The sequence below is a fragment of the Oncorhynchus gorbuscha genome, linkage group LG26, assembly GCF_021184085.1.
Source record: "Oncorhynchus gorbuscha isolate QuinsamMale2020 ecotype Even-year linkage group LG26, OgorEven_v1.0, whole genome shotgun sequence".
Taxonomy (NCBI): Eukaryota; Metazoa; Chordata; class Actinopteri; order Salmoniformes; family Salmonidae; genus Oncorhynchus; species Oncorhynchus gorbuscha.
Genome location: NC_060198.1, coordinates 21,441,485 through 21,461,949, shown reverse-complemented (window position 1 = coordinate 21,461,949; position 20,465 = coordinate 21,441,485). Strand labels below are relative to the sequence as shown.

Sequence of the window (20,465 nt, the reverse complement as noted above, 5' to 3'; positions counted from 1 at the left end):
ACTATCAAAGCTGTACAAAAAAAGTCTGCAAACACCGGCCACGTACGATGTGTTTACAATACCGCGTTCGTAATAAAGCATCATTGGTTTGATCGCAACTTCTGGGGTAGCTAGCTTTAGCTTGGTAGCTAGCTAGCACCAATACAATCAGCCTGAAAACAACGACCAGTAGAAACTGCAGTCAAGTGTTCTATAGGATTGAGGTCAGAGCTTTGTGATGGCCACTCCAATACCTTGACTTGTCCTTAAGCCACTTTGCCACAACTTTGGAAGTATGCTTGGGGTCATTGTCCATTTGGAAGACCCATTTGCAACCAAGCTTTAACTTCCTGACTCATGTCTTGAGATGTTGCTTCAATATATCCACATAATTTTCCTGCCTCATGATGCCATCTATTTTGTGAAGATCACCAGTCCCTCCTGCAGCAAAGCACCCCCACAACATGATGCTGCCACCCCCGTGCTTCACTGTTGGGATGGTGTTCTTCGGCTTGCAAGCTTCCCCCTTTTTCCTCCAAACATAATGATAGTCGTTATGGCCAACAGTTCTGTTTCATCAGACCAGAGGACATTTTTTTTTTAAGTACGATCTTTGTCCCCATCTGCAGTTGCAAACCATAGTCTGGTTTTTGCTGCTGTTCTGGGATTGATTTGTGCTTTTCGCACCAAATTATGTTCATCTCTAGGAGACAGAATGCACCTCCTTCCTGAGCTGTATGACGGCTGCGTGGTCCAATGGTGTTTATACTTGCCAACTATTGTTTGTACAGATGAAAGTGGTACCTTCAGGCATTTGGAAATTGCTCCCAAGGATGAACCAGACTTGTGGAGGTCTACAATTTTTTTTTAGGTCTTGGTTGATTTCTTTTGTTTTTCCCATGATGCTTTGCTTGAGCAAAGAGGCACTGAGTTTGAAGGTAGGTCTTGAAATATATCCACAGGTACACCTCCATTTGACTCAGGCTAATTGACATAATTTATCAGAAGCTTCTAAAGCCACCATGACATAATTTTCTGGAATTTTCCAAGCTGTTTAAATGAACAGTCAACTTAGTGTAATTTAAACTTCTGACCCACTGGAATTGTGATACAGTGAAATAATCTGTCTCTAAACAATTTCTTGAAAAATTACTTGTGTCATGCACAAAGTAGTTTGCCAAAACTATAGTTTGTTAACAATACATTTGTGGAGTGGTTGAAAATTAGTTTTAATGACTCCAACCTAAGTGTATGTTAACTTCCGACTTCAACTGTATATCTTCCAATGGTGCGACTGCTGTCGGCATTCAAAGATGATCCAACTTGAATAAACGCTTCGAGGTAAGGATGACAGTAGTGGTGTAATCTACGGCGATACAGATATCACTTATTATTGATATCTCCCAATTGTGGGACCCTGATTGGAAGTCCCACAATTGGCCCAGCATTGTTAGGGTTTGGCCGGGGTAGGCCGTCATTATAAATAATAATTTTTCTTAAATGACTTGCCTAGTTAAATAAAGGTTAAAAAACATATTTTTGAAACCGGTGGACAGCCAGTGAAAAATGTGTTCTTGCAACAGCTGCCTAGTGCAGATCCAAGCCTATGGAATAAAACTGGGGCTTTCTCATTCATGCCGATATAAAAAATAAAATAAAAATTATCCATAGGCCTAATGGACACATGCTCAAACTTGCAAACTTTTGATTGACGTAAAGGGGCAATCTGTAGTTAAGACATCCCATTTTTGGACTCATAAATTATATATACAGTACCGGTCAAAAGTTTGGACCCACCTACTCATTCAAGGGTTTTTCTTTATTTTTTTACTATTTTCTACATTGTAGAATAATAGTGAAGACATCAAAACTATGAAATAACACATGTGGAATCATGTACTAGCCAAAAAAGTGTTTTAGATTCTTCAAATATTGCACTGAGATCCCATTCGGGAGCCTTCAATACACATAGTGGTATAATACACAATGCGTAACTGGTACAATAAATGTGGCTCAATTCTCACTGGTTTCAGAGTCCCGCAATAAGAGCTACAACACTAATGTTCTCTGCGTATCACTGAGTAGACTGATACCCAATGTCATTGATCCACAATCCATAGGTACAGTGAAATAAGTATGCCCCCAATGCAATTCTGAAGTCTAATACATAATGCGATTTCAACAGATTTGTCAAATTAACAAATTATTGTCTTTTGTTGAATTTATATAACATCATTACAACTTCGTTTAGCATGATATATTCAGTTATGGCATAATTCCACTATTTGTATTAATTTGCATCACTGTCAATGACAGACTTTTATTTTGAAGGCTAATCGCAAATTACACTATTGTGGCTATTCCTTATTGTGGCTATTTTCATACAGATGGGTTCGACCACCATAAATCAAATGAGAACGTTCTTATAAATTAGGGGTATTTTAGATGACACCTAGCTAGATGGTTAGCTAGCTAACTATATCTACTGAAACCGATGATGAAGTTTTGCTATGTTTTTGGGGAAGAACATTATTTGCAGTCATCAGCTAGCTAGCTTTTTTTTCATGACCAGGACTGTCGAGACAGAGCTATAGTGGAGAGCAGGGGCTCTGGACAAAACTTTACCAGCATCCTAGAATATGAATCAATGAATCGTTGTGACATATGAAATACGAGTGATAGTGTAATCAATGCGTAATAAGTATGTAAAAAATGTGTTAAATTATTAAATTGCATGCAGTCATATTCAGGTCCTGGTTAATCAACAAGGATATTTAACACAAGGAATACCTATGTAAGAATGCTGTTCATTGACTACAGCTCAGCATTCAACACCGTAGTACCCTCCAAACTCATCATCAAGCTGGAGGCCCTGGGCCTCAACCCCACCCTGTACAATTGGGTCCTGGCCTTTCTTGATGGGCCACCTCAAGTGGTGAAGGTAGGAAACAACATATCCACCTAACTGACCCTCAACACTGGGGCCCCACAAGGGTGCATGCTCAGCCCCCTCCTGTACTCCCTGTTCACCCATGCACGCCTCCAACTCAATCATCAAGTTAGCAGACGACACAACAGTAGTGGGCTTGATTAGCAACAACGAGGAGACAACCTATAGCAGAGCTGCCCAACCCTGTTCCTGGAGAGCTACGGCGCTCGGAGTGTGGTGTCAGGAAAACAACCTTTCACTCAACTTCAACAAAAAAAAAGGAGATGATCGTGTACTTCAGTAAACAGCAGAGGGAGCATCCCCTTATCCACACCGAAGGGACAGCAGTGGAGAAAGTGGAAAGTTTTAAGTTCCTCGGTGTACACCTCATCAACAAACTGAAATGTTTCACCCACACAGACAAGTGTGGTGAAGAAGGCGCAACAGCACCTCTTCAACCTCAGCAGGATGAATCAATGTAGCTTGTCACCCAAAACTCTGACTAACATTTACATATCCACAATCGAGAGCATCCTGTCGGGCTGTGTCACAGTCTGGTACGGCAACTGCTCCGCCCTCAACCGAAAGGCTCTCTAGAGGGTGATGCTGTTTGCATAATGCATCACCGGGGGAAAACTACCTGCCCTCCAGAACACCTACAGCACCTGATGTCACAGGAAGGCAAAAAAAGATCATCAAAGACAACAACCACCCGAGCCACTGCCTGTTCACCCCGCTACCATCCAGAAGGCAAGGTCAGTACAGGTGCATCAAAGCTGGGACCGAGAGGCTGAAAAACAGCTTCTATCTCAAGGCCATCAGACTGCTAAACAGCAGTAACTCAGAGAGGCTGCTGTCTACATGGAGACCCAATTACTGGACACTTTAATAAATGGATCACTAGTCACTTTAAATAAGGACACTTGAATAATGTTTACATATTACTCATATCATATGTATACTATTTGACATGTTAAATAGTGTTATTCATGTTACTACCGACCATGCCTCAAGGGGTCGCCATCCTACTTCCGATTCCAATGCAAGTTGCAGGGCATGCAGGCATATTGTCTGATATGCCAATTCAGTGGCGATTTTAGCATGTAAATCTTGTGGGGCATACCCCCAACACTAAACCAATGGCAACACCTGCATTTTGGAGCTGCCTGACTCAACAAAGCAAAAAAGAGAATGTTTGTATGCAGCTTTATTAAACGCAATGATTTTATCTATTTTTTTACATTGTTTGCAAACTGACACATATTAATGCCAAAATAGCATGCAAAACAGACAAGAACAACAACAACATATATATAAATATATATATATATATATATATACGATACAGTGCCTTCAGAAAGTATTCAGACACCTTTGCTTTTTTTTGGTTACGTTAGACTTATTCTAAAATGGATTAAATAAAAACAAATCCTCAGAAATCTACACTCAGTACCCCATAATGACAAAGCGAAAACAGTTTAGATTTTTTTGCAAATGTATTAAAAATAAATAAAAAAACAGAAATACTTACATAAGTATTCAGACCCTTTTTTATGAGACTCAAAATTGAGCTCCGGTGCTTCCTGTTTCCATTGATCTTCCTTGAAGTTTCTACAACTTGATTGGAGTCCACCTGTGGTAAATTCAATTGATTGAACATGATTTGGAAAAGCACACACCTGTCTATATAAGGTCCCACAGTTAACAGTGTATGTCTGAGCAAAAACCAAGCCATGAAGTTGAGGTAATTGTCTGTAGAGATCCGAGACAGGATTTTGTCGAGGCACAGATCACTTCTGCAGCATTGAAGGTCCCCAAGAACACAGTGGCCTCCATCATTCTTAAATAGAATAAGTTTAGAATCACCTAGATTATTCCTAGAGTTGGCTGCCCGGTCAAACTGAGCAATTGGGGGGAGAAGGACCTTGGTCAAGGAGGTGACCAGAAACCCGATGGTCACTTTGAAAGAGCTCGAGTTCCTCTGTGGAGATGGTTGTCCTTCTGGAAGGTTCTCCCATCTATGCAGCACTCCACTAATCAGGCCTTTATGGAATGGACGGTAGCCACTCCTCAGTGAAATGCACATGACAGCCCACTTGGAGTTTGCCAAAAGGCAATTAAAGACTCTGACCATGAGAAACAAGATTCTCTGGTCTGGTGAAACTAAGATTGAACTCTTGGCCTGAATGCCAAGTGTCACAGCTAGAGGAAACCTGGCACCATCCTTATGGTGAAGCATGGTGGTGACAGCATCATGTTTTGGTGGTGTTTTTCAGCGGCAGGGACTGGGAGACTAGTTACAATCGAGGCAGAGATGAATGGAGCAAAGTACAGAGATCCTTGATGACAACCTGCTTCAGAGCACTCAGGACCTCAGCCTGGGGCGAAGGTTCACCTTCCAACAAGACAACAACCCTAAGCACACAGCCGAGACAACGCAGGAGTGGCTTCAGAACAAGTCTCTGAATGTCCCTGAGTGGCCCAGCCAGAGCCCGGACTTGAACCCGATCGAACATCTCTGGAGAGACCTGAAAATAGCTGTGCAGCAACGCTCCCCATCAAACCTGTGAGGATCTGCAGAGAAGAATGGGAGAAACTCTCCAAATACAGGTGTGCCAGGCTTGTAGCGTCATACCCAAGAAGACTTGAGGCTGTAATTGCTGCTCTGCCCCAAAGGCCCTGAATGACGGGTCACCACTGTGCCAATTGACTATAGAAATGTATATAGTGTTTTAGTTGACAAATTACCACACAAACACACACAACTTTATTTTATTTTTATTTATTTTTACAGTGCGTAATCTCTCAATCTAAATATTTTATCTTTCTCTCTTTCCCTCCCACCTTCCCTCCCAGAGCTGGGTGGTCCTAACCAGCTGCATGTGTCCATGGGGCTCCAGGCCATACAGCAGTCTCTCCATCCCCTGGTGGAATGCTACCCATCCATGGGTCGACCTCCAGTCAGCCACGCCCTCACCATGCTGTGTCGCTCCATCACAGGTCGGTCAGTCTCAGCACCCTAGAATCCATCTCCTGGACATTTTTACCTCACTATCATGGGTTACACTGTAACAAAACGTTTGCAACAGAAAAAGGAAACATTTGTTGTTATTGGGCATAGTTACAGTTAGTAAAGTTACAATTAGTATTCCCATTTCACTCCGTTTCAAAATGTTTACTGCCTACTACGACACTGGTGAGGACTATGAGATTGCAATCTCAAGAGGTTGCTGTTGAGTTTGAATTGCAGAGATGTGCATAATATCATTCAGCTTTCAACACCCATGAGAGATATCATTTTAGAGGTCAAAGTTTGACCTCTGAACATCTGCACAACACAAACAGTATAACACAGAGGCAAGTGCACTAATACTTTCTGCAAACGCAGAATCACTTTTTCTCTCTTTTTCCTCCTGCACACTCTCTATGTTCAGTGTGACAATGTAGGTGTGACCTACATTGTATAGAATCACACTTCCTCTTATCATGATGGTGAAACCGTATTGGCCAACCTCTCTCTGCACTAGAGGAAGATAACTCTGAGAGAGCAAGAAGAGAAGGGTCAAACCCAAGCACTTTACCAGACAGCAGCAGTGTTCTAGTCAAATGTTAGTGTGATTGAGTGCATCTAGAGGAACTCGAGCTTATTTCCTGCTCTGTAGCTGCTGTTTGTCTTGTGAACGAGTAGGCATTGCTAATGTTGATGGAATTGATAGATTGATTGATAGAAGGTTGATTGAACGTTGCTGGTGGTGCGAGGAACATTGATGGGGTTGCTGTGCTATATGGTAGTTTGGGGCTAGGTGCACTTGTGATATTTAGTCTGAAATAGAGATGGAGAGGGAAGAACAACCCCAAGTTAAAGAGAAGGAGCACTCCAAAACCCCAGGTGAGTAACAATAAGAGAAAACAGAAGATTGTTGTCATTTGGGCCAGTTTCCAGTGCTCAGCCTACTCCTGGACTAAAGCATGCTCTATGGAGAATAGTCTCCATCTGGGTCTGGGAAACCATCCATTTAGGTAGAAAAGGAGGTGAGAAAATGTTTCAGGGAAGGTGTGTGTATGTGTGTGTTTTTGGTTTTACTGTCCTTGTGGAGACCAGAAGTTCTCACAAGGATACTTCGGACAAGTTTCACCGGTCTTCACAAGGAAAAAGGCTATTTTAGGCTTAGGGGTTAGGTTTAGGGTTAGAAGTTAGAGATTTAGGGTTAGGTTAGGGGTTAGGGAAAATATGATTTTGAATGGAGATCAATTGTTTGGTCCCCACAAGGATAATAAAACAAACGTGTGTGTGTGTGTGTGTGAGTGTGCATGTGTGGTTGCATGCTACATCCTCCCAGTCAGTGCAGGATCAGTGAACCTCCTGAACTCATCCTCCATTTTGCATATTGGTGTGCGCCATTCGTGAAACTTTTTTTTCAAATTAAGCTCTTGAAACCATGAAGTCAGGGACATCAGTCCTAATGATTTAAGAGAAAATGGTTGGAAGGAAAACAAATACTATTTGAACCCACTCTCGAGCTCCCTCTAGAACTCTGACATGCACAGTAGGCTATAGGGCCCTGCTTTCTGTTAGACTAAGGGCTTGATTCAATCCATATCACAAAGTTCAGCACTATAGCTCGCTTAACAGTTGAAGTTAATTTCTGATTGAGCTGACATATGCAGCGTTTACTGTGAATGCAGTCTCCGTGGACACGCAGGAACATTGCTTTTAAATTTAATTTGCGCTATAGAGCTGAACTTTGGCAGAGCTTGGTTGTGTACAGTTCTACTATCTCGTACCTGTCTTCGACTGCCATATGAACAGAACTCTGCTAAGGGGAAAAACAAGGACTTTGTGTCTTCTGAGCAAAACATGACACACATCACAAGCAGGATGTGGTTGACCTAAATGGAGACAGAGAGCGAAAGAGAGGGAGGAGAGATGTAGATTTTTTTTCATCTGTTAACACCGGGAGTTGAGTATTTTTGCATATTAACTGCCCTTAAAGTGATACACAGTCAGCTTCAACTGTAACAGATTCCTATAGGTTTTTAGCCTCATATGCAGTCTCAGCACTTGATGCTAGCCCACAAACGTATGTTGAGAGAGACTACAGCATTAGGTTGTAGTTCACTCAGGGATAATGTACCATCATTCAGTTTTGGGTGTCATCAACCTGTATTTTCCCCAGCCTATACTGTAAACTGTATACTGTAAATGCATAGCCTGGTTAAACCAGACTGAATACTGCACTCAGTACTGAGCACAGCATTCAGTCTGGCCTAACCAGGCTAGGAAATGAATAGAACCCCTTTTGTTGGAGTTGCATTTCTCTTTTTCTCAGATTAGTTGCAGTCCTTCCCATATTAGATGTTATATAAAAAGGAAATGTTCTTATCTGTCATTCACACAAAGGTTTTTATAACCATTCTGAGCCATCTCAGCAGTACTCAGTGTGTTATAATGGGTGACCAACAGTGATATATGTTTTTCACCAGAGGCTGGAGAATTGAAAGACAACAGTGTTACAACAAATGCCTTTTACACAAACATACAATCACACATCTGAGGCCTCAATAACCACCACCACCACCAGCAGCCTTCAAATCCACAAACTCTTTATTTCCTCACACATTGTTTTATGACTGGGTGTTGGCTGTTGGTTTACCCCTTTATTTGTTATTTCTAAAAATAGAAGATATTTTGTAAGCTTTTATTTTTAACAGAGCTGCAAAAAAGCAATTTCAACTTGTGTGTTTTGTGTGTAATGTTTATTTTATGAAAAAGAAAGAGTGATCATTTGGCCTCTCTTGCTCACATGTTTGTCATCCATCTTTTACCCCAGAGGTGAAGGTCCCCAACAAATCAGAGACTAAGCGCTACAGCGAGATCTTCCGGGACTTCGATAATTTTGAACTCTCTTTGGTCAACTCGTAAGTCTGACTTTTAGATTCACTCATCATGTACACGTATTACCATTGTCACCCTCCACATTATAATCAGTCCATCATTCAGAACACCTTGACATGTTTTACATTTGAGTTATTTAGCTACATATTTAGTTACATATTTTTTATTTGTTGGGGGTAGGTTGTCTGCTACTAGTTGCCAGAGAGGAAGTGTACACCTACATGGGATTGTAAACCAAGTATATTATTCTGCTTACATCTGTGTACATGCAGTACCAGTCAAAATTTTGGACCCGCCTACTCATTTATTTATTTTTTTAATTATTTTTTACTATTTTCTACATTGTAGAATAATAGTGAAGACATCAAAACTATGAAATAACACATATTGAATCATGTAGTAACCAAAAAAGTGTTAAAAAAAAATATATATATATATATTAGATTCTTCAAAATAGCCACCCTTTGCCTTGATGACAGCTTCGCACACTTCTTGGAATTCTCTCAACCAGCTTCATGAGGTACTCACCTGGAATGCATTTCAGTTAACAGGTGTGCCTTGTTAGAATTTAATTTCTGGAATTTCTTTCCTTCTCAATGCGTTTGAGCCAGTTGTGCTTTGACAAGGTAGGGGTGGTATACAGAAGGTATACCTTATGGGCAAGTCCATATTATGGCAAGAACAGCTCAAATAAGCAAAGAGAAATGACAGTCCATCATTACTTTAAGACATGAAGGTCAGTCAATGCGGAACATTTTAAGAACTTTGAATGTTTCTTCAAGTGCAGTCGCAAAAACCATCAAGCGCTATGATGAAACTGGCTCTCATGAGGACCGGCACAGGAAAGGAAGACCCAGAGTTACCTCTGCTGCAGAGGATAAGTTCATTAGAGTTACCAGCCTCAGAAATTGAAGCCTATATAAATGCTTCACAGAGATCAAGTAACAGACACATCTCAGCATCAACTATTCAGAGGAGACTGAGTGAATCAGGCCTTCATGGTCGAATTTCTGCAAAGAAACCACGACTAAAGGGCACCGATATGAAGAGACTTGCTTGGGCCAAGAAACACAAGCAATGGACATTAGACTGGTGGAAAACTGTCATTTGGTCTGATGAGTCCAGATTTGAGAGTTTTGGTTCCAAAAGCCGTCTCTTTGAGACACAGAGTAGGTGAACAGATGATCTCCACAAGTGTGGTTCCCATCGTGAAGCATGGAGGTGTGGGGGTTCTTTGCTGGTGACACTGTCAGTGATTTATTTAGAATTCAAGTTAGACTTAACCAGCATGGCTACCACAGCATTCTGCAGTGATACACCATCCCATCTGGTTTGTGCTTAGTGGGGCAATCATTTGTCTTTCAACAGGACAATGACCCATCACGCATCCAGGCTGTGTAAGGTCTATTTGACCAAGAAGGAGAGTGATGGAGTGCTGCATCACATGACCTGGCCTACACCATCACCTAACCTCAACCCAATTGAGATGGTTTGGGATGAGTTGGACCGCGGAGGGAAGGAAAAGCAGCCAACAAGTGCTCAGCATATGTTGAAACTCCTTCAAGACTGTTGGAAAAGCATTCCAGGTGAAGGTGGTTGAGAGAATGACAAGTGTGCAAAACTGTTATCAATTTAAAGGGTGGCTACTTTGAAGAATATCAAATATCAAATATATTTTGATTTGTTCAAATCAAATGTATTTATATAGCTGATATCTCAAAGTACTGTACAGAAACCCAGCCTAAAACCCCAAACAGCAAGCAATGCAGGTGTAGAAGCACGGTGGCTAGGAAAAACTCCCTAGAAAGGCCAAAACTTAGGAAGAAACCTAGAGAGGAACCAGGCTATGAGGGGTGGCCAGTTCTTCTGACTGTGCTGGGTGGAGATTATAACAGAACATGGCCAAGATGTTAAAATGTTCATAAATGACCAGCATCGTCAAATAATAATAATCACAGTAGTTGTCGAGGGTGCAACAGGTCAGCACCTCAGGAGTAAATGTCAGTTGGCTTTTCATAGCCGATCATTGAGAGTATCTCTACCGCTCCTGCCGTCTCTAGAGAGTTGAAAACAGCAAGTCTTGGACAGGTAGCACATCCGGTGAACAGGTCAGGGTTCCATAGAGCGAAAGAAAGAAAGAGAATTAGAGAGAGCATACTTAAATTCAGATTAGGGTCAAATGAATTTATTTAAATTGACTGATTTCTTTATATGCAACTCGGTAGCATTTTTGAAATTGTGGCATGTTGCATTTATATTTTTGTTAAGTATAGTAAGAATTTGCACATAAATAATAAGTGAAGCGTCTAGGCATTATGAAGGGTTTACGAAGGCTTCACAAAGCCATTATAACGTGTATCGGCCCTCTGATCCATCAGCACTGTAGAGGAGATGTTTCCAGACCCTGACTCCCAGTCGATTGCTGAGACCGTCTCTACGGAAACCACAGACAACACTGAGCTGGATCATCTGACGGTAGGGGAGCAGTACTATCAGTCAATCAAGCAACTAATCAAAATTATTTTGGAAAGCCATTTTTTACACCAGCAGTTGTCACAAAGTGCTTTACAGATACCCAGCCTATAAACAAACAATCAATCAATCGTTACTATGTTCTCTCTGTCAGTCAATCACATTTTTTTCTAGTCTGGTGCTCCATTGTGTTGATACTTTTGGTACCATTTGTACTAGCCAACAGGGGAATCATTTGAACTTAGGTTCTGCTCATTGTAACGGCGTTCTTCGTTTGTCGAAAGAGAGTCGGACCGAAATGCAGCGTAGTGGTTACTCATGACTTTAATGAAGGAAAAAAACGATACATGAAATAACTAAACAAAAGCAAAACAACAAACGGAACTTGAAACCTATTACAGCCTATCTGGTGAACACTACACAGAGACAGGAACAATCACCCACGAAATACAAAGCGAAACTCAGGCTACCTAAATACGGTTCCCAATCAGAGACAACGAGAATCACCTGACTCTGATTGAGAACCGCCTCAGGCAGCCAAGCCTATACAACACCCCTAATCAGCCGCAATCCCAATAATACAAAAACCCCAATACGAAATACAACAACATAAACCCATGTCACACCCTGGCCTGACCAAACATATAACGAAAACACAAAATACAATGACCAAGGCATGACACTCATATTCTACTGATATGAAGTACAGTGTGTATCGTCTTGTCTCCAAATCCATTTCTCTGTGTAATGGTCTGTATTCTGCCCTGCAGTGTGAGGATGTCTACCCCCCAGATGGTGATGACAAAGATGGAGGTCTATCCGGTATGTTTGTAATGAAATAAAATTCATTTAATTAGGCTTTTTTTTACATCAGCAGATGTCACAGAGTGCTTATACAGAACGTGGTGTGTTGTATGCATGTGTGTTTTTCTTTTTTTTTTGTTAAATTCAAATCAGTTGTATTGGACTGACTCGAATTGACCCCAACTCTGGTGTGAGTAACGGAGGTGGTTTGTTGGTTCAGTGTGATGAGTAACCTTGCCAGAGACATGAATACTCGCATTAGCTCCCACAGCTAAAACTTACTTAGGCAAAGAGCAGAGCAGGGCTGGGCGGGGCTCTTAGCCTAAGTAAGTTTTAGTGCAGGAATCATGCAGGAATCATGGCTAGGTCTTTAGGTGGCTTTTATTTTTCCATGTTTTCTACCCCCTATGATTTTCAGATATACGAAAAGGCTGGTATAAAAATGCAGGCATGGTAAATTAGTGGGGTTTTGGTCTTTATGTGAAAGGGATGCAAGAGTCCAAGCCATTCTCTTCTGGAAACACTGCCCGGTGACTGACACTAACAGACAGCGAATCCAGGTGGGATGTGATGAGTGGTGTGGGCGGGACTAGTGGGGTGACAGCCAGTCACGGTGGTGAATCTCCACTTATTCAACCTCTTGTTGAGGTGTAATTAGCCCGTGGTGCTAATTGCCTCTGTGTTAACGAGATTAGGAGAAGACTGGAGAGGGTGGGGGGAGAGAGAGGATTAGAGGTTCAGACAGATGCTCTCTAGTTTACCCCTCAGACATATCCATCAAACAGGAGAGGGAGGGAGGGAGGAAGGAAGAGGGGAAGGAAGGAAGGGATGTGAGAGAAGGAGATAGAGGAAGGGAGAAATGTGGGTGAGGGGGGAAAAGGGAGGGATATGAGAGGTAGAGAGGGATGGTAAAAAGAGAGGGGGTGAGATCCCTTATGGAAAACGACATTAATTTCACGTGATCTTACGTGAAGTTAATATGACAACATGTGACAACATGTAACTACACGTAAAAACATTTAAGCACAAGTGAGAACGTGATCTCATGTGAAATAAATGTGACAACATGTGGATGCCATGAAAATACACATGACAACATTTTCACGTTTTTCACGCGATAGTGCAAATTTTATTTTTACTCACTCATTTCACGCATTCCACATGAGAGAGTTAGGTTTTCACATGTGAAACTACATATTCCACATGTGAGTTGAGAACATGTTTTCTTCCTCACAATGAACAGGTGGTGAATACATGTGAACATGTAGTTTCAGGTGTGAACAACTGACCTCATATGTGTCTTTTTTGGTTTTCACGTGAAAATTTCAGCTCAACATGTTAAAACAGTTAAGGGAAGTAATGAAATGGTATAGGGGTTTTAAGTTATCTGACACGCTGATCAGCTAAAATAGTATAGTTTTTTTTTTAAATATGATAATATGATTACATTTGACATCAAATCAAATTTACGTACACATATTTAGCAGATGTTATTGCGGGTGTAACTAAATGCTTGTGTTCCTAGCGCCAACAGGGCAGTTGTGTCTACCAATTCACAACAATACACACAAATCTAAAAGTCAAAGAATGGAATTAAGAAATATATAAATATTAGGACAAGCAATGTCACTTAGTACTGACTTTTCAATATGACACCACCTGGGGTTTGAAGTACGCTTTCTGCTGCGCCACAAAACCTGTAGCATTCTCAGAAGTTCCCTACACATGAATTAATTACCTATAATACGTCTCTGCACTTAACAAAAGACTGCCATCTGCATTGCTTTTGTTATATCCGTTAATCTGACTGTTCTCCCATCATTGATTTTATTTACTTAATTCTGCAATTTGAGGGTTTTCTGTATAGTTGTCTAATGTTGGTGAAGTGTATTATTCTGTTTCAATGTTACTCCTGAATCACTATGATAAATATTTGTTTTTATTGGGTGTATTATACAAATCTGAGATTTACTTAAGTCCAAAGTATAAGAATACAGGTGAAATCTGTCAATGACACAGACATGGTGACGTAGCAGGAAGATTGTAATGCTGTGAACCAAGAGGTTGTGAGTTCAAATCCCACGTGAGGACATGTTGAATAATAATTACTGTATAAATAAACATACACAATGTAATCATGTATGTCAAAGTGTGTAAGTTGAAAACACTGCAGCTAATTTCGTGATGTTCCGGCGACATCCTAACAACTAATTTTTGTCTGCAGGGCATCATGTGAAAATGTTAATCCACATGTGAAAGGTTATGTGATCATGTGAAATATCATATTTTTTTATTTTTTATTATTTCACCTTTATTTAACCAGGAAGGCTAGTTGAGAACAAATTCTCATTTGCAACTGCGACCTGGCCAAGATAAAGCATAGCAGTGTGAACAGACAACACAGACTTACACATGGAGTAAACAATTAACAAGTCAATAACACAGTAGAAAAAAAGGGGAGTCTATATACAAGGTGTGCAAAAGGCATGAGGAGGTAGGCGAATAATTACAATTTTGCAGATTAACACTGGAGTGATAAATGATCAGATGGTCATGTACAGGTAGAGATATTGGTGTGCAAAAGAGCAGAAAAGTAAATAAATAAAAACAGTGTGGGGATGAGGTAGGTGAAAATGGGTGGGCTATTTACCAATAGACTATGTACAGCTGCAGCGATCAGTTAGCTGCTCAGATAGCTGATGTTTGTGAGGGACATAAAAGTCTCCAACTTCAGCAATGTTTTTTGCAATTCGTTCCACTCACAGGCAGCAGAGTACTGGAACGAAAGGCGGCCAAATGAGGTGTTGGCTTTAGGGATGATCAGTGAGATACACCTGCTGGAGCGCGTGCTACGGATGGGTGTTGCCATCGTGACCAGTGAACTGAGATAAGGGTTAGGGTTAACCCTAACCCTAACCCTGAGCTTTACCTAGCATGGACTTGTAGATGACCTGGAGCCAGTGGGTCTGGCGAAGAATATGTAGCGAGGGCCAGCCGACTAGAGCATACAAGTCACAGTGGTGGGTGGTATAAGGTGCTTTAGTGACAAAACGGATGGCACTGTGATAAACTGCATCCAGTTTGCTGAGTAGATTGTTGGAAGCAATTTTGTAGATGACATCGCCGAAGTGGAGGATCGGTAGGATAGTCAGTTTTACTAGGGTAAGCTTGGCGGCGTGAGTGAAGGAGGCTTTGTTGCGGAATCACATGTGAAGTGTTCCAAAACCACATGGTTTTACATGTGACACTTCACATGTGAAATTTTATTTTACATGTGCAAAACATCATGTGATTTTCCATATGTGAAATCATATGGTTTTTCCATAAAGGGATGGGAAGGGAAAGAGAGAAACAGACCGAAGGGAAGAGTGAGCACAGAGTGAGGATTGAAAAGAGCATTGTTCAGCCTGAGAGACAAAAAAACTACAAACGAGACAGAAAGGACTAGTGAGATAATGGGGAAATTAAACTACCATTGTAATTGTGCAAACATTGATGTCAGACATGCACCTACCCCAATACTCTGCTGCTGATGACTGGGATGAATACAGGAGCAGATTTCAGGAGCAGGACAAGACACCCTCTTTTGACTGACTGATATAATTCAGGAATAAGGCAGGAGAGGGTGTGGTATAAAGCCAAAATACCACGATTAGGGGCAGTTCTTCCCATGCTTTTTCAATGAACCATGAACAATTAATGAACATGCACCTATTGAACGGTCGTTAAGACACTAACAGCTTACAGGCGGTAGGCAATTAAGGTCACAGTTATGAAAACTGAGGATACTAAAGAGGCCTTTCTACTGACTCTGAAAAACACCAAAAGAAAATTACCCAGGGTCCCTGCTCATCTGCGTGAACGTGCCTTAGTCATGCTGCAAGGAGGCATGAGGACTGCAGACGTGGCCAGGGCAATAAATTGCGATGTCCGCACTGTGAGACGCCTAAGACCGCTACAGGGAGACAGGACAGACAGCTGATTGTCCTCGCAGGTGCAGACCACATGTAAAAACACCTGCAAAGGATTTGTACATCTGAATATCACACCTGCGGGACAGGTACAGGATGGCAACAACAACTGCCCAAGTTACACCAGGAACGCACAATCCCTCCATCAGTGCTGACTGTCCGCAATAGGCTGAGAGAGGCTGGACTGAGGGCTTGTAGTAGGCCTGTTGTAAGGCAAGTCCTCGCCAGACATCACCGGTAACAACATCGCCTATGGGCACAAACCCACCGTCGCTGGACCAGACAGGAATGGCAAAAAGTGCTCTTCACTGACGAGTGGCGGTTTTGTCTCACCAGGGGTGATGGTCGGATTCACATTTATCGTTGATGGAATGAGCATTACACCGAGGCCTGTACTCTGGAGCGGGATCGATTTGGAGGTGGAAGGTCAGTCATCGGACTGAGCTTTTTGTCATTGCAGGCATTTGCAAGCGCAGTGCTTTACAGGGAAGACATCCTCCTCCCTCATGTGGTACTGCAGGCTCATCCTGACATGACCCTCCAGCATGACAATGCCACCAGCCATACTGCTCGTTCTGTGTGTGATTTCCTGCAAGACACGATTGTCAGTGTTCTGCCATGGCCAGCGAAGAGCCCGGATCTCAATCCCATTGAGCATGCCTGGGACCTGTTGGATCAGAGGATGAGGGCTAAGGCCATTCCCCCCCAGAAATGTCCGGGAACTTGTAGCTGCCTTGGTGGAAGAGTGGGTTAACATCTCACAGCAAGAACTGTCAAATCTGGGTCAGTCCATGAGGAGGAGATGCACTGCCATACTTATAATGCAGCTGGTTGCCACACCAGATACTGACTGTTACTTTTGATTCCCCCCCTCCCCTTTGTTCAGGGACACATTATTCCATTTCTGTTAGTCACATGTCTGTGGAACTTGTTCAGTTTGTCTTAGTTGTTCAATCTTGTTCATACAAATATTTAGATATGTTAACTTTTCTGAAAATGAACACAGTTGACAGTGGGATGTAGTTTCTTTTTTTGCTGAGTTTATATCTTCCCTATCATATGAACATCCTTTTCTGAATCAAGATTCCCTAAAGGTTGCTCTGATGTCCAAAAGATGTGAAATTGTAATAGGTCACTTTTAAGTTGCATGTATTTGAAACTATCAAATACTATATTTTGGTCAGTTTGACATTTTCCCCACAAATGATTAAGGCTAGGATTGGGGGAGGGGAAGCTGATCCTAGATCTGCAGCTTGGAGAAACTTCACCCCGGAGCACCTCTTATTTATCATGTTACTAAGCATATAGCTATACCTTCCCTCTGAGTGCCCTCCTCCTCTCTCTTCATTCAGTTACATCTAATGCAGTTTTCTGCCCTAACCCAATCCACTCTTCCCAATCCCAAATTCTCCCAGCTACCCCCCACCAGTTTGGAGATTATCTGTAATAAGCCAAATGGAGGGGCGCGGGGTGGGGCTGTGGATAGGAGCGAGCGGTGGGGGTAGGGTGGTATGGCTGATGAGTTGAGTGGACCATGGCGTGGCCTGCTTTCTGTAATACCTGTTGTCAGTCCCGTCGGGTTGACATTGATTGATCCTTGCACTGTATATGTGCGTGTGTCAACTGTGTTGTTTAACTGTCTTAATTGGTGTCAAGGGCAAATAACAGCATGGACCAAGTTCTGAGCTTTTGTAACTAACTAGTTTTGGCACTTGTGTAACACAAGTTGACATTCTGACAGTCATATCAATATTCCTGACATACTGTAACTCCACTAACCTACAGCTATGACGTTCTCTCAACTGAGACAGAGAGACAAAGGGAGAGGGAGAGATTGGGAGGGGGTGAGAAAGAGAGAGATGGGGAGGAAAGATACAGGTAGAGGTAGAGGTACAAGTACAGGTAGAGATACAAGTACAGGAAAAAACGCTGTAAGAAGGAGCACCAATAAACAGTTTGTACTGAGCTCTAACCAGTTCCTCACCCCATCCACCCTCTTAGTCCTCCTGACATGGTCTGTCAGACACACGCACACACACACACCAGGAGGTAAAACCTGGTTGTGATCTAAAGCCTGTCACTCCACAATCTGGACCTGCCCTCTCTGGATAATCCATAGTCCCCGAAGCCAGCACAGGCAGAGCGAAGGGAAGGGGGACAGACGCACACACACACACACACACACACACACACACACACACACACACACACACACACACACACACACACACACACACACACACACACAGGTGGCACAGAGACACTCATTGCTGAAATGTGAAGGTGTGCCCACGAGAACGAGACTGGGAGCAAGAGAGAGAGCGAGATCAACGCAGAACAACACTCGCTACAGAGTCTTAACCGTTTTTGTGGATTTTTTCTCAGACATGGAGTTACCTGTTTCAAGAGCTCTATGCCCTGTAGGAACATATTTTCTCTGCTCTCACTTTTGGAACTGAGAGGGACGTCTGACAACACACAGAGAGGACTTGAGCTCAGAATTGGAGTGTATAGGACTACACATCTGTGTTGGAGAAGAAGTGAAACAGGAATTAGACTTGCCAGAAGACTGCAGTATTGCTAGATTTCTTTGCATGCAGTTCGACTGTGGACAGGTGAAAGGACAGCGGTGCTGATAGTGACATTGCAAGAGAACTAGTGAGGGGAAGAAAAGGACAGACCGGGGGAAAGAGAATATAAAGGAGAGGGAGGAAGGAAGGAAGCACATGACATGCATTGCAGGATTGTTGCACATCGCCATCCGCTGTCACTGGAAGACAACAGGGAGAGAGAGAGCGAGCAGCTGACTGACTTCAGACTGCTGTCAGTCACACCAACACCCTGACTCCATAACAACCACAACACACCTACTCTGATGTTGCCACGTCGATTACAGCACTCTGGCACCAAGGAGTTGCCACGGTAATCTTCTCAGACCGTCACGTTTTCTCTCTCTCTCTGACTGAAGAGGGGAGCGGTAAGAACAGGCACTGGAGGGAGGGGGAGAGGAGAGAGGTAGAGCGGGGAGAGGAGTTATACCTAAAAAGCCTGTTTGGAACCTTTTCTCTCTCTTTTCTTTTCTGTACTTCTGACTGCTAAAGCACTGTCTGTTCAGCTGCTTCCAGGCCTAATCTAAACTGGACAGGATAATTTCCTTCCTAGATATCCAACGTGATGACCTCTTGCTATGCATGCTTTGAGATGACCAGACCTCTACCGGTGTTGGTGTAGTAGTGACCACTTGTGCTGAGACAGAGACCCTGTGGACAACGGCGGCACTTGGACCTTGCGGACTCTGAGGACAAGCCCTGATTACCAGTCGTTTTCAGTCTCTCTTCTCCATAGAGTTTGTTTGGCTAAACCACAAACCTGCTGTGGAAACAGCTATGTTTCTGATGAACTTACGTATTTGAGAAATAGGAGAGACCCTTTTTTGTCTCTTCTCTTTTATTCCTTCTTTGATGACAAATTATTCGGATTACACATTATTGGTAGTATGGAACACAAAGCATGCCTGTGAGCCCAACCTTTTCCTTGGGAATTAGGGGGGAGAGGGGTCTTGGATGCCCCGTGGGGGTCCAGACTGCCCAGTTGTGTGTGTTTTGGGGTTAAAAACCTCCTGACTGTGGGCTATCAGGGTGAGGTAGAGAAGATATGCAGTGATGCTGATGTACTCACTCTCAGCCCAGGAAGCAGACCTGGCCCTGTGTCGCTGTGAGGGAGGCGTGGAGCTGGCCCTGCAGTATGCCAAGATGTGGTGCCGCTACGCCAAGGACCTGCTGGCCTGGATGGAAAAGAGAATCAGCCTGGGTGAGTGGAGACGTGGGTGTTTCTGTGTCTGTCTGTCTGCCTGCCTGCTAGTCAGTCTGTCTGTCTCCTCATTCCTATTTGCAAATCATTGACATACATTGACATAAACACATTATTTAAAGCTAAGTGCACCTATCTCAAATGAGGGCATGGCCCATAGTGTGTCACTGCAATGTGGTACAGACTCATTCAACTACAACTACTATAACATATTCACAAACACATACATTTGTAAATATGGTCTTGTATGTTAACTATTTGCTTTACATGTAAACAAATGAAATAGTTCACATACCAAATGTGAAGTACATACCATGTTTCTGGCATTCATAGACAGGTAGCCTTCTCAAGACGTAAGATAAACAAGAATAATTTTAGGACAACACGAAAGGCTCTCTTATCCCTCTGTAACAAAAGTTGTTTTGCTGGTATGGAACTGCAGTAACTACAGCAACCAAAGCTCTTCTCCTAAGTAAGACTAGGAGTCAGACACTCTATTCCTGGAAAAGACTGCCGAGTCTAAAGTAGGCCTAACCTGCCATTAGACAATGTGTGTTTATTCCTCACCTGTAATAGGATAATAGACCTTGTGGTTGAACCCTGT

General features: G+C 42.5%; 1 protein-coding gene and 1 long non-coding RNA gene across 4 annotated transcripts in view; one reads left to right on the top strand and one right to left on the bottom strand.

Annotated features, from left to right (window-relative positions):
* The window catches only part of LOC124015216 (GEM-interacting protein-like), a 46,312-nt gene that overhangs the window by 7,931 nt on the left and 17,916 nt on the right, over window positions 1-20,465 (top strand). For 2 of the 3 annotated variants that reach the window (XM_046330260.1, XM_046330262.1), the window contains exons 3-7: window positions 5,765-5,908; window positions 8,740-8,827; window positions 11,183-11,279; window positions 12,047-12,098; window positions 19,736-19,861. In XM_046330260.1, coding sequence (XP_046186216.1) covers window positions 5,765-5,908; window positions 8,740-8,827; window positions 11,183-11,279; window positions 12,047-12,098; window positions 19,736-19,861 — 507 coding nt within the window. Of the gene's footprint in view, window positions 1-5,764; window positions 5,909-6,445; window positions 6,798-8,739; window positions 8,828-11,182; window positions 11,280-12,046; window positions 12,099-19,735; window positions 19,862-20,465 lie in introns of those variants that run through there. The other variant, XM_046330261.1, reaches the window with a different exon arrangement.
* Window positions 5,773-20,324, bottom strand: LOC124015222. The gene is made up of 3 exons (XR_006835120.1): window positions 20,175-20,324; window positions 19,730-19,835; window positions 5,773-5,974 (listed from the first exon to the last, which is right to left on the bottom strand). It is a non-coding gene; the product is annotated as an uncharacterized LOC124015222 (long non-coding RNA).